At 44.3% G+C, this 14,429-nt stretch overlaps 1 protein-coding gene across 1 annotated transcript; it reads right to left on the bottom strand.

Annotated features, from left to right (window-relative positions):
• Positions 1-11,759: 11,759 nt before the first annotated feature.
• On the bottom strand, positions 11,760-14,152 carry LOC127571050 (protein FAM181A-like). The gene is made up of 2 exons (XM_052017094.1): positions 14,057-14,152; positions 11,760-13,431 (listed from the first exon to the last, which is right to left on the bottom strand). Exon 2 carries the CDS (start codon positions 13,336-13,338, stop codon positions 12,475-12,477), a length of 864 nt encoding a protein of 287 aa, XP_051873054.1. The 5' UTR covers positions 13,339-13,431; positions 14,057-14,152; the 3' UTR covers positions 11,760-12,474.
• Positions 14,153-14,429: the final 277 nt, after the last annotated feature.

The following is a 14,429-nucleotide window of genomic DNA, read 5'->3' as shown; positions in this document are numbered from 1 at the left end:
CTAATGAAGGCCAACACCCCATACGTCTTCTTAACAACCCTATTGACCTGCGTGGCAACCTTGAGGGATCTATGGACGTGGACCCCAAGATCCCTCTGTTCCTCCACACTGCTAAGGGTCCTGCCATTAACCTTGTATTTTGCCTTCAAGTTTGATTTCCCGAAGTGTATCACTTCACACTTATCCGGGTTGAAGTCCATCTGTCACTTCTCAGCCCAGGTCTGCAGTCTATCAATATCTTGTTGTAATCTAGAGCAACCTTCTACACTATCCACAACACCACCAACCTTAGTATCATCAGCAAACTTACTAACCCACCCTTCCACATCCAAGTCATTTATAAAAATCACAAAGAGCAGGGGTCCCAGAACAGATCCCTGCAGAACACCACTGGTCACCGACCTCCAGGCAGAATACGCTCCATCTACCACCACCTTCTGTCGTCTATGGGTGAGCCAATTCTGAATCCACACAGCCAAGTTTCCCTGGATCCCATGCCTCCTGACTTTCTGAATAAGCCTTCCATGAGGAACTTTATGAAACGCCTTACTAAAATCCATGTACACCACCTCCACTGCTCTACTTTCATCAATGTGTTTTGTCACATCTTCAAAGAATGTGAAGAATTCTCTGGTGAAAATATTCCCACACAGCTGTTGGGTAGGAAGTTCCTGGATTTAGACCCAGTGATAATGAAGGACTTACAATATATTTCCATGTCAGGATGCTGTGGAACATGGAGGTGTTTCCATGCACCTGCTGCCCTTGTCCTTCTTGCCAGTAGAGGTTGTGGGTTCAGGAGGTGCTATCAGAGCCATCTTGTCAAGCAACTGTAGTGTATTGTGTAAATGGTACACACTGCAGCCACTGTGTGCCGATAGTGGAGCAAACAAACATTTGGGGTGGATGATGGGTTGCCAGTCAAGCAGGCTGCTGTGTCCTGAATGGCGTCAATCTTTCTGAATGTTGTCGGCGCTGTACTCACCCAGATAGGTGGAGAGTATTCCATCACGCTTCTGATTTGTGCCTTGTAAAGGGTGGAAAGATTTTGGGGTGTCAGGAAGCAGATAATTCATCACATGATGGATCCTGTGGATTGGGTAGTCAATGTGACTCCACCATACAGGAAAGGAGGGAGACCAAAAATAGGGAACACCAATCTGCTATCTTAACATCAGAGGTAGGGAAAATTAATTTGTAATGAAGAATGTAATAACAGAAGACCTTGAAAAGAATAATAGGATTGAGCAGAGTCAATGTGAATTTATGAAAGTAAAATCATGTTTGGCTAATCTGATGGGATTGTTTGAGGGTGTGACTAGTAGAATAAGGTGGAACTACTGGATGTGGTATAGAGTCAGAGAGTTGTGTAGCATAGAAACAGGCCCTTTACCCACTGTGTCTATGCCAGCCATCATGCCTATCTATACTAATCCCACCTGCCTGAGTTAATTCCATATCCCTCTATCCCCTATTCCATAATCACTATATTTGGAATTTTGGAGGACGTTGGATAAGTCTCAGGACATTGATCGATAAGGTTAGAGTCCATGGAATTGGGGTAATATACTGATATAGTTTGAGAATGGGTTATCAGACCAAAAGCAAAGAATGGGAATAAACAGGTCCATCTCAGGTTGGCAAGCTGTGACTAGAAGGACCAGTGGCTGGGCCCCAACTTTTCACAATCTATAATCAAGGATTTGGATGAGGCGACCAAATGTCATATTTCAAAGCTTGCTAACAAAACTAAACTAGGTGGGAGTGTGAATTAAGAGGAGGATATAGAGAGACTTCAAGGGGATATGTACAAACTGAATGAGTGGGCAAGAGCATGGCAGATGCAATATAACGTGGAAAAATGCAAGGTTATCCACCTTGGCTCACATAACAGCAAACCAGAATATTTATTAAATGTTGACAGATTGGGTAGTGGTAGTATTGATGTTCAAAGGGACCCAGGCATACTTAACAGAAGTCATTGAAGGCCAACATACAAGTGCAGTAACTAAGTAGAAGGCGAAATGGCATTATAGCCTTTATTTCAAGAGGATTTGAACAAGATTGAAGTGTCTTACTGCAATTGTATACAACCCTGAATGTTGAGTACTGTACACAATTTTGGGCTCCTCAGCTAAGAAAGGATTTAATTGCCATAGGAGGGAATTCAGTGAAGTTTCACTAGACTGGTTCCTGGGATTGCCATGCGAGGACACACTGAGCAGACTGGGACTGCATTCTCTAAAGGAATAAGCAAGGACTTCATTGTAACAAACAAAAATTTTTTGAAGAGCTTGACAGGCTGGATGGAGGGAGAATATTTTACTCAGGCTAAGCAGTCTATGACCAGGGGCACAGTTTGAGAATGAGGAGTAGGACATTTAGGATTGAGAAGAAAAATTCCTTCACACAGAGGGCGAGGAACATTTGGAATTCCATATCCCAGAGGGCTGTGGAGGATTGGTCATTGTGTTCACTCAAAACAGACCAATAGATTTCTGGATGTTGAGCGTATCAAAGTGTATGAGGATAGTGGCAGAAAATAGCGCTGAGATAGATTAGCTATGATCTTAATGAATAGTAGAGCAGGCCAAAGGACTGGGTAGTCTGCTCCTGCTTTTATTTCTTATGTTCTTAGGATACCCAGCCTCTGATCTTCTCTTGCAGCCACAATATTTGTGTAGCTGGTCCAGAAAAATGTCTGGTCAAATAATAACCCCCAGAATATTGATGGTGGGACATGCAGTGATGAACATGCCACTGAAGGTCAGGGTAAGTGGTTAGACTCTCTTTTGCTGGAGATTATTATTGCACAACAGTAGTCATTTATCAGCCCAAGTCCTGAATGTTGTCAGGATCTTGCTGCCTCCAGCTGTGGATTACTTCATAAACTGAGGAGTTATGAATGGAACTGAGCATTTTGCAGTCATCCTCGCTTCTGACCTTACGATGAAAGGAATGTCAAAAATGAAGGTTGGTTCTGGGACATTACCCTGAGAGGCCCTGAAGTCATGTCCTGGAACAGAGATAATTGACTTCCAAAAACTATAATTACTTCCTTTCATGAGAGATAGGAACCCAACCATTGGATTGCTTTCCCCTTGATGCCCATTAACTTCAGTTTCACCAGGGTTTCTAGATGCCGCATTCAGTCAAATGTTGTCGATGTCCGGGGAAGTCACTCTTTGGTCCAATGAGCTTGTTATTGGAACGTCAATGCCACTCTGACATTTACTGGAGGGGACACCTTCCACTACTTTGCTGCTGATCGAGAGCAGGGTGACTGCATTGGTTTTGACCTGCTGCACACTGTGCACTTCCGTTTTATTTTTAAACACACAGGCTGGTTTTCCTGGGACTCAGGAAACCGGCAAATGAAAGGGGATGAGAAGGACCAGATCACCGAGGTCAATGCCTATAATGGACCAGGAGAAGCAGGCGTCTTGTCTCCAGGCACCCCCAAGCTTAAATTTTAAAAAGGACACCCTGACTGGCTGGCAGCCCCACCACTTTCTCATTATCACTTGACACCCAGCTTCCTCTCAAGATCAGAGCCATATCTTACCCCCACCCCTTCCTTAAACTGCTCTACTACCTCATCACATGAATATTTGGTTCCCACAATAATGGACCTAGCACAGTCGCCAGTTGCTTTTCAACCCAACAGCCTGTGAGCCTATATGATTATTAGGCAGGAAAATAGCCCCTGCAGTTAATTCTGGGTATGCATTCCTCAAGCCCTTGCACCTCCCCACTCCACCACTCTTCCTTCCCAATACCACCCCACCACCCCCCAAGTGACAGTCTATATCTATGGTCTGCAGGAGACAATTCCATGTGCAGTCCAATCTCCACATTATCTATGACTTCTAAAAAAGAAGTCAATTGTATGCCATGTCTTATTCCACAAGATTCCCCACAGTGGTCCTTCCTTTTGCTAAATTCCCCATGGAATCAAACATATTTTCTTACTAGTATAAGATAACCGCCCGGTTATTTGAGGAACATCCTCCAGCAGTCTTGTCCAGGGGGACGCACTGTTCAGCCAAGTCTGGGAATGTCTCGGCTGGTGGCACTTTTTTTTTTAAAATCAGAGAGTCACTGGGTGGCGCAATCGCTCCTGGAAATTCAAGTTGGTGATTTAACAAGCATGGAAACCGAGGAAGTGCATCATAAAACAAACGGAGAGATTAAACGTACGGGGTCTTTTGGGAGATGCACAAGAGGAACGCTAAAAAGTGCTTGTTCGTAACTCGGGAATGTGGACATTTCTGGCAAGCCCAGGACAGCATTCAATGCAAATCCGTGTTTACCCTTGAAGAGGCGTCCTGAGCTTTCTTCTTCCACTTTATTTGACGAATCCGCCGCCGTGTTGCTGCTTGGTAATAAATTTCAGGATCTGGGACTCGCGACTACGAAGGATTAATGAGATATTTCCAAGTCAGGATGGTTTGTAACCTACAAGTGGCGGTGTTTCCATACACCTTGTCCATCCAAAGGTTTGGGGGTGGGGAGTTCTCGGAGTAGCCTTGGAGAGCATGCACTGCAGCACCAGTAATAGAGGGAGTGAAAGTTTAGGATGGAGAAATTAACGCCAATCAAGTGGACTGTTTTGTCCTGGCTGGGGTTGAAGTTTTTGTGTGTTGTTGGAGCCGTTTTTAATCCAGGCCAATGGGGAGTATAGATCCGTAATGTGCTGAAGGAAGATTTACTACAGGGAAAGACATCCGGATAAACTAAACAATATAGAGAATGATAATGATGAGATTGACCAAAGGAGAAAACACAAGGAAAGGAAATGGAAAAATAAAGATAGGCGCGGACTGGATTTTCCCCCCTGAGCAATTGGGAAACTTCGCCCAGAATGTACTTGAAGATGCACCCAGCTGAACAAGTTCAAAGAGTACCTGAGTTTCCATGTACACTAATTACCATGGGCCCCAAGAGTAAAATCACCCATAAAACGGCGCAATAGATGAACATAATTGGAAAATAGCCCATCCGCCTTCAGGCCTAGCATAAATAGTGAGAAGGAAAATAATTCTAGGGGCTGAAGAAACCAAAGTAAGGACTTCCTGGTCCTGCACATTCACTGTAACTTCAGTAGCTCCAGACAGAGTTTGAAATGGTCTCAGACATTTCCCTTCTCAGGAATGGCAACGTTGGTACTTGCGGCAGATCTGCCGGCAAAAGAGCCTTCAATTTTACCATCAACAAAGGATCGTCTGATTACAAAGAAATACCACAGGCAAAAGAAAGAGCTTGGGGTTTTCAGAGAAACATCATAACAAAAGTGCAAGAGGGATGAAGAAGAGGTGGCGTGTAGCAAAGTATACTAACGTGAGATGAAAGATTAAACTGAGTAAATTGACAACCGCTAGGCGAAAACTGGAACTTCGAATTTTAGTTAGGCATCCACCGAATCTAGATGGCACTTCCATTGGTTGAGTTGTGGAAACTCGCCCAATCGTCCAGCCGAATTGGACCAATTATCTTATTGGCGGGTACAAAGCTTGGGCTGAGACTATTAATTAGCCCGAGAAGCCTCTCATTACTTCAGCGGTTCTCACCTGTTTTCGCTGCACACGCTGCAGAGATTTAATGTCTTTCAGTCCCTCCACACTAACCTCAAACACTGAACAAAAAGCTTTTTGTTTCTATAAGGGAATACAACTCAAGTCATAGGACCATCAAGCATATAAACCCACTGCAAACAAAAGAAGAAAATAACACGCGGCCTTGCAAGATGAATGAGGTTGTTTAGTCAGTAAAAGGACTAGGTGAGTAGGGTTGAGGATCCTCAGCTCTGGAGGGACTTGGTTAGTAATGGTATGGGTTTTAAACCATAAAGGTCCAGACAGGTTGTCGACAATCTGCACTTAAGGAGAAGGTTGGGGCTTCTAAAGCTGGAGTCTGCACGAGTCAAGACAATACATTGCTAATCAAGCAATAAATAAAATAAAAAGAAATGTCTGATGCTGGAAATCTAAAATAGAAACAGAAAATTATGTAACCACTTAACAGGTCATATAGCATCAGAGAAGAAGAGTCTTTGACCTGAAGGAGAGTCTCAGACCTTAAAGTTTCACTCTGTTCCTCTTCCCACAGATGCTGCCTGACCTGCTGAGTGTTTCCAGCATTTTCTGTTTATATTGCGCTTCAGCGCTTGGAGTGAAGAACAATGATGTAATCTGTTACTTTTGGTGCATTTTTTGGTAGTTACCCGGACCTTTTTCTTAAGCCAGTTACAATAACTGTAAGCGGAGCAATGCAAGGGGAAGCGTTAAGAAAGGGCGCCGATAACATATAGCTCGGTGTGTTTCGCACCAGTGCCCACTGAGATGACAAAATGTGCTGGGATTGACCGGTAACTCCACCAATCAGCGGGAAATCTGACCGGTGACTTTTGAAATTGATAAGTTGTGTTGGATCATGTGCGGTTTATAGGAATTTAAGAGCAGGCACCGTTGCAGAGTTGAAATCAACAATTAAGCTAACATTAAAAAGAAAAATCCTTTGCTTGCAGATGAATTCATCTCGTCAAAATCCCCGAGCAACACCCCACACAGCTACTCCTCAACCGTCTACCAGCCTACCCTCCCCATACCAAGAGGAGACGCAGTCCCCTAGTTTGAAAACCAATGCATTATTTCATACTGTTCTCCAAGGGTGACTGATTTCTGAAAAAAGGCTCCAGAAAATGAAGAAATCAGTTACATAATGTCAAGAAATCGTGTTCTGCGTTATAATCTCTCTGGACTATCCATTGCTACAAGCAGCTCTTTTTAACTAGTGACCCTGTTTGCAATTAAATCAATATACATTGCAATCCATTAAATGGAATTAATAAACCAATATAACAAACCGTTTCTCCATCGCATAGTTTTATAGCCTTCCTTTTTATTTAATAAAATTATATCTTCTCGCATCAGTCTCTCTCAAACATACAGTACAAAACAATTAATTGCCACCTTACACAGAATGAAATCATTTCTTGTACAAGGAAACCAAACCAGGTTTAACATCACTTAGAACCATTCGTATAAATTCAGTTAAAATGTTAAAACATTTTCATTGGATGCAATTTACCCGCAGGACATGTTTCTCAATACTGCAGAAAAATGACAAAGCACGGGAGATTTTGACATGAATACATCTATAGTGAGTGATCTGCTCAATGTGCACAGTCTGTCTTAGGCAAAGTTATTACAGAGTGCTTCAATGTGGATCTTGTTATTCACTTTAACAAACGGGTTTAATATTTGCACAAAACTCCCTACTTCAGTGGCGACAAAGAGCTTTTGGACATCCCGAGGCCATGAAAGGTACTATATAAATAATGTATTTTCCCATGACAACCTGTTTTTCAATAAACACGAGGTGTCAGCGTGTGGAACATTACGCTAAGATCTGATAGCAGGTGTAGTACAGCTTCAGGAAGGTGTCAGAAAGAACCTTACCTTAAAGAGCAACACACACAAAATGCTGGAGGAACTTAGCAGGTCAGGCAGCATCTATAGAGGGAAATAAACAACTGACGTTTCGGGTCGAGACCCTTCATCAAGATGTGTTGTTCACGATCTACCTTGTTCACGATCTACCTTGTTGTGACCTTGCGCCTTATTGCACTGCACTTTCTCTGTAGCTGTTACACTTTACTCTGTACTGTTATTGTTTTTACATGTACTACATCTATGCACTCTGTACTGACTCAATGTAACTGCACTGTGTAATGAATTGACCTGTACGATCGGTTGTAAGACAAGCTTTTCACTGTACCTCGGTACAAGTGACAATAGTAAACCAATACCAATACCCTCCATAGATGCTGCCTGACCTGCTGAGTTCCTCCAGCATTTTGCGTGAGTTGCTCCAGGTTCCGGCATCTGCAGAATCTCTTGTGTGTCTTATCTTAAAGAGTGCAATGACAATACACGTTTAGCATTGGTGCAAGACAATTCCGCCACACGAGACTTGCGTATCTGACATCGGAACCAAGTGGACTGATGCACGTCCTGATGAAGGGTCTCGACCTGAAACGTCGACTGTTTATTTCCCTCCATAGATGCTGCCTGACCTGCTGAAACTCCTTCCTGCATCACTTTCAGAGTCTGTCCTGTCTGTGGACTTTGGCTGCATGTGATTAATTGCAAATTACTTATCACAGTTCTAATGTAAGCAACAAACAATCTGCTGGAGGAACTCGGCGGGTTGAGCAGCATCTGTGGGAGGAAAGAAATCGTCGACAATCTCTTTCCTCCCCACAGATGCTGCTCGATCCGCTGAATTTGTTGCTCCAGGCTCCAGCATCTGCAGGGTCTTGTGTCTCCACAGTTCTCACCTAAGTCGCCTGAATCCATACTGACTCTTGACGACCGGCACTCCACCCACCCCCCTCCCCCTACCACGCCTCCACAAAAAACCTTTGAGAAATGAAGGATTTGTAAAATAGCCCTCGATCGCCCCAACGTATGTCCGGAAATTTCCTCCAGTCGATAGCACTCAATCAAACGTTGCCTGTTCGGTAATGACAATTCAGCAACCGGTCTCAGAAAGCGCCTGCAACCTGCGCCTGTTTCGGTGAGGTGCCCTATACAACTGGAGTTTGTGCATCCTGCATAATGATTTCCAAAGGAAGTTGGATAGGGTAATAGGGTTGGATAAGGATACGCGGGTAGAGCGGGAGTTGGGCCGACAGGGACCAGGCATGAACTCGACGGGCTGAATGGTCACCTTTAACGTAATGTCTCTATGTGATTCGTTTCTGTATTTATTAACACACAATTATATATTTTTGCGTCTGCATTCGGACTAGAAAACCCAACATCTAAAGCGGCCAAGGCGTGTTTCGTAATTTTTAAAAAAATAGTGTTTGGGGTTTGTGTTTAACAGCAGGGCCATTGTAACGCGGGACTATCGGCACTGTTGTTAAAACGTGTGTGACTCATTAGGAATCCGGCCTAGAACTGTGCCCAGGGAACAGTTTCTTCGCCTTTCGCTGGTTTCTTTTCAAGTTGTCGCTGATAGGAAAGCACCTTGGCTTTCTGTTTCCACCAGTCAGACAATTAACGCAATGCGCCCGACACTGTGTTAGTTTGACCGGAGTGAAGTTACACCCAGGTTTCTATACAAACTTCCCAACAGAGTCTGGATGTCGAATCACCCAGCAAACAACGCAATCAAAATGACCACAATGTACCGAAGGACATCACGGAACTGATCTGTGGTAGTGTAACAGATACTATAAATAAAAAAGTCAGAGTAATCCCGGAGACCACGAGGTATGGAGTATTTAGGTCTCTGTCTGAATTGATTTTTGATCACTGCAGGGAACACCTATGCCCTAAATATTGCTCGCTGTAGGCCAAGTGATTAATGCTGGGTTAGTGTGACCACAGATGATTGTACACCTGAGAATTTGGCGCAGTTAGTTGCCCTGAGCGAGTGCAATCGAAGTAAAATCGCTCGTCTTACTTGGGGGTGTGTTCCCAAGTTGCTGAGCGGGATGAATAAACTGAATAAAGTATCGCTTCAGATAAGGAGCGGCTGATAATTGGGTGTACGCATGGCCCCAAATCTCGCAGAACGTTCTGCGATCTTTCGTATGATTTACTTTGATTCCATTCCGATTCGGCCGCTTGCTGAGTGTAAATGATTGCAAACACCGGTACATGAAAGTGTGCACAGTCTAAATCAACCGTCCGCACCAATACATACCCCGTTTAGCGAAAGCACTCAAACAGATCAATATCAGATCATAGTAAAAGCATCGACTGACAGAAGACGGAGGGCAACTTGTTTCAATTTCAGTCATTAGGAAAGGTCTTTATTTTCCATTTCATATCTTACCTTTGAAATGCTGGAAACACTGAACATGCCAGGTTAGACATCAAATGCTGCCTGACCTGCTGAGTTTTTCCAGCATTTTTGTTTTTTTGTTAACTTTCGGCTAACTTTCCTCCCATGACAGACGCGTCTACGACCAGAAGACGTAGGTTTAAAATGAGAATTAAAAGGTTTAGAGAGGATCTGGGGAAGATTTTTTTTCATACAGATGATGAATGCATTCTAGACGGCACTGTCTGAGGAGGTGGTGAAGGCAGGTGCTCTCACAGCGTTTCAGATGCACTTGGACGAGCACTTGAATCGCCAAGTTATAGGAGTTTACCAACCAGGTAAATGGAATTAGTATAGATAGGTACTTGATGGTCGGTAAACACATGATGGGCCGAAGGGTCTGTTTCCGTGCTGTATGACACTATGACTTTATCTCCAGGATCTGCAGCTTTTTTTTAATGTTGATTGATCTTTGAAGTGTCTACAATGACTCGTTGAATCCCGAGAGTGTTTCAATTGATTATGGCATAACCATTAAAGAGATTTGGCATGTCCCCTTTGACCCTCACCAATTTTTATCGATGCATCATAGAAAGCATCCTATCTGGATGCGTCACAGCTGGGTAAGGCAACTCCTCTGCCCGGGACGGCAAGAAACTGCAAAGAGTTGTGGACACAGCCCAGCGCGTCACGGAAACCAGCCTCCCCTCCATGGAGCATCACACACAAAATGATGGAAGACCTCAGCCTGACCTGCTGAGTTCCTCCAGCATTCTGTGTGTGTTGCTCCACATTCCAGCAACTGCAGAATCTCTTGTGTCTCCGCACGATGGACTCTGTCTATACTTCTCGCTGCCTTGGTAAAGCAGCCAGCATGATTAAAGACCCCACCCACCAAGGACATTCTCTCTTCTCCCCCCTCACATCGGGCAGAAGATACAAAAGCCTGAAAGCACGTACCACCAGGCTCAAGGACAGTTTCTATCCTGCTGTTATAAGACTATTAAACGGTTCCCTAGTAGGATAAAATGGACTCTTAACCTCACAATCTACTTATTGTGACCTTGCACCTTATTGCACTGCACTTTCCCTGTAGCTGTGACACTTTACTCTGTATTCTGTTATTGTTTTACTTTGTACTACCTCAATGCACTGTGTAATGAATTGACCTGGACCAACGGTATGCAAGACAAGTTTTTCACTGTACCTCGGTACAAGTGACAATAATAAACCAATTTACCAATTTACATCGACTGATAAAAGGACTGTTGCACTGCGGAGGCTGAAAGATAAAAAGGACCAACTTCACCACCAGCCTAAAGTTGTTGGTGGGGCTCTATGCAATTGTCCGTAGTTATGAGACAGTTACTGTAACCGTGGGTTCCAAGAGTATAAGTCGCCCCCTCAATCGCCCGCAGTGGAAGTCGACCACTGAACGGGACCATCCCACTCCATTCTAGCCCGACAGTAATATTTATTTGTGGTCCTGTGCTCTCTTAAACCCAAACGTCCTGGTCTTCGATCCCAAGGAAACCCGTTTGACGCATTTTAGCGAAGCTTTAATTGCTGTACAGGACAATCGCTAAATTAAATGCCGCATTAGCCTACTTCAAGTCTGTAGGCTTCACGAATTGTTGCTATAGTCTGGTAATTTCAAATCCTTAATAGAAGTAGCAGGAACCCTTTCCCCCGGAATATATTTTGAACTTCATTCCATGAATCTTTTGTTCTCAATAGATTTTTTTTGTTGTGTAACAGGTAAGAACAGATAAAACAGGATTTGGTTATCGGGCAGTATGGAATGTTCCCTGTGTGAATGCGTGCGGCGGAACAGGGGAGCAGCGCTGGGCGGTCACACGGTGACGGCTCTGGCCTGTGTGACGGGGGACGTTTCACCAACACAGAACACCTCTCACGCTGACTATAGAGTGGGAAGAGCCGCCCCTGTTTTATTGAAAATAAAAATATCTTCTGTTCCATTGATCAGGTGTAAAAACACGCGAGCGAAATCATTTCTTTAACCTGGAATTCATACTGTTGGACATCATTTAAAATTAGCCAGAAAAAATTCACTTAAAGTAGTATAACGTTTGCACCGGATGGAATTCACTTCCTGATCTACGTTTTTCTTCGCAGTTGCCAATAAGTGTGCGGCGAGCCGCTCTTCCATTGTGCATATGCCGGCCTGCCTGCCCTTGAGTTTGATTTGGGGTATTTTAACTCGGCCTCTGTTCGCTTCGACCTGTTGTGTCATTTACGGACAGAGCTGGTCAGTGCTCACCAGAGAGGGATTGCAACAGTGCCTGTGGGAACTGGGTCTACGTTTAAAATAAGCTGAGCTGCATGGTTAGAATTATTCTGGAAAGGCCACAACATGAAGATCTAAACATGAATTCACACACACACATCAGCGAGCAGAAACTCATACACACAAAAATACATAGAAAGACACGCACTTAGATATATATATACACGCACACACACAACCAGGTACACGTTCACCCACACATCCATTATCCCCAAAACTACTTGCTTAATGATTAGGTGAACTGGACATCAGTTGTGAACGTTCATGCACTGCCAGCGTCACAAAGTGTCTCTGCTGGAAGTCTGAGAATTCACCCCAACTACAGGTAATCAAAGAAACCCATACACGTTGTACAAGGGAGGTGGGACAGTAGGCTTCGTGGGAATGGGCTTCAAAACGACAGGTTTGTGAATTTTTTGTCCGCTTAAAGAGTCTTTGGAGTAAGCCTGGATCTCGGCTGGTGGGTTGCTCCCTTTCCTCCATACACCAATGTCGGGGAAGCCAGAGGGAGGCAATCCCAGGTGGCTCTGGTATACCCGGTGACCATGGTACTGAAATGGACAGCAACTGCACACATTCATTGTGCGTGACAGGGAGGTGAAGTGGAATTTCACCGGCTCTCTCTCGCAGTCCTGTTGTATCGTCGGGAGTGCTGAGGATTGTTTGGGTGGGTTGGAACATCCCTGGATTCGCTTGCTTTCAGATCCCTGGCCCGGCGAATCTTCGGCCGCTGCCACCACTTGGTCCACGTGAAGCAGGTTCAAGGGCTGAAGGGTTTTGGGTGGCCTCGGTTCCTCCCAGAAGGACGCAGGGAGCTGTCGTTTCCTCATGGGCACCTGGTTTTGTCTGCCCAGCTGTTTCCCAGCCGCTGTGATAGTCCCCGGCAAAGTTTCGCCACAGTCCTGGTCAGCGGGAGGTTTGAAGTGTAGGTGAGGGTCCGCATGCTGCAGAATATAAGCTCGGTTCTTGTCGTCTGTTCCTCCCTTCGAACTGGCGTCAAGCAGCCGGCTGGGGTGACAACGCGGAATCCGCGAGTATTTCTGCGAAAAACGCTTCAGCTGTTTCTGTAAATATTTCCTGTGGTCGACCGAACGCCTGCAAGGAGCCGATTTGTCCAACGCCGCCTTGATATCACTCGAAGCCAAGTTGACAAAATTCAATAAAGTTTTCACCTCACTGTCCGCAGATGCCATGTTAATCCCAAACTTCAGGACATCCACACCTATGGCTAGCTCTCCATCAGTAATGCAGGATGCCAGGTCTCTCCCCTCTACCTGTACCGAAAACTGTAAGATAAAGAGAGATCGTTTCACTAATTATTGAATTCTGATTACCAACGAACAGAATTGTCACTTATTTCAATCACTCAATCGTGAGTTGACCCCCATCAAATAATGTCAGCTACTTTCAACTCTGCTATGTACACTGAAGATCCCAACCACACGTGATTGTGTTCGAAGATGTTAACCGAGGACATTGTCTGAGTTACAGTATTTTGTTTTGTTCATTCGTACTATTAGAATGGCCTCACATTTCCTGACGTATATACTGACGAGACCAATGCACTGATTCCTAGCAAAGACACACATACGTCTACACACATTTAGTTTGATAACAGCTTCATTGGAAAAGAAATGCCACCACATTAAACCGGCTTCTACTTCTGGCACCAGTCCAGGTATGCAGAACCCCACTATTATCAGGGAACAAGCACCTAGTATTAGCATAAAACTTCCCCGATCTTACTTTCTTTACGTTTCTATTCAATATATTCCTGTTGAGAATCTATTGTATAGGGTTTACTGTATAGCATTAACCATTAACACAAGCGCACACAGCGCTGGGTACATGTATGGTACCTGTGCATTATCTCCATCAATAACCCAACCCTTGTTTAAACGCTCTGCTCACCTTTGGGACCCGCTAGAGAACAAATCTTGAAATTTCCTTCTATCTATTTTCCCACTAGAGTTAGCTGAATGAATATAAACTGCCTGTAGTTAAGGCACTTCCAGACCAATCAGCAGCTCCTTCTTAACACAATACATCCCAATCAGGCACTGGGCTCGCTTGTTCCACATTCTTTTGTATCACAAATTGTTGTTATGGAAACGCAAGAGAGAGGGAAAGAAAAAGCGAGCCAAGAAGTACAATAATTTTCAGTGCAATTTTCCCACTCTCTTCCTCTCTCACTTCTCCCTCCTCATCGCCCTTTGCTCTAAAACATGATGTGCAGATAATATGCAAGGACTCAGTGGATTTTCTTTTCCATGAAAAATAACTT

Source organism: Pristis pectinata, chromosome 1, assembly GCF_009764475.1.
Source record: "Pristis pectinata isolate sPriPec2 chromosome 1, sPriPec2.1.pri, whole genome shotgun sequence".
NCBI lineage: Eukaryota > Metazoa > Chordata > Chondrichthyes > Rhinopristiformes > Pristidae > Pristis > Pristis pectinata.
The sequence above is the reverse complement of the archived record's forward strand: the minus strand, read 5'-3'. Positions and strand labels throughout refer to the sequence as shown.

Excerpts from the sequence above, each read along its gene's own strand:
- LOC127571050 (XM_052017094.1), bottom strand. The coding sequence starts at position 13,338 with ATGGCATCTGCGGACAGTGAGGTGAAAACTTTATTGAATTTTGTCAAC.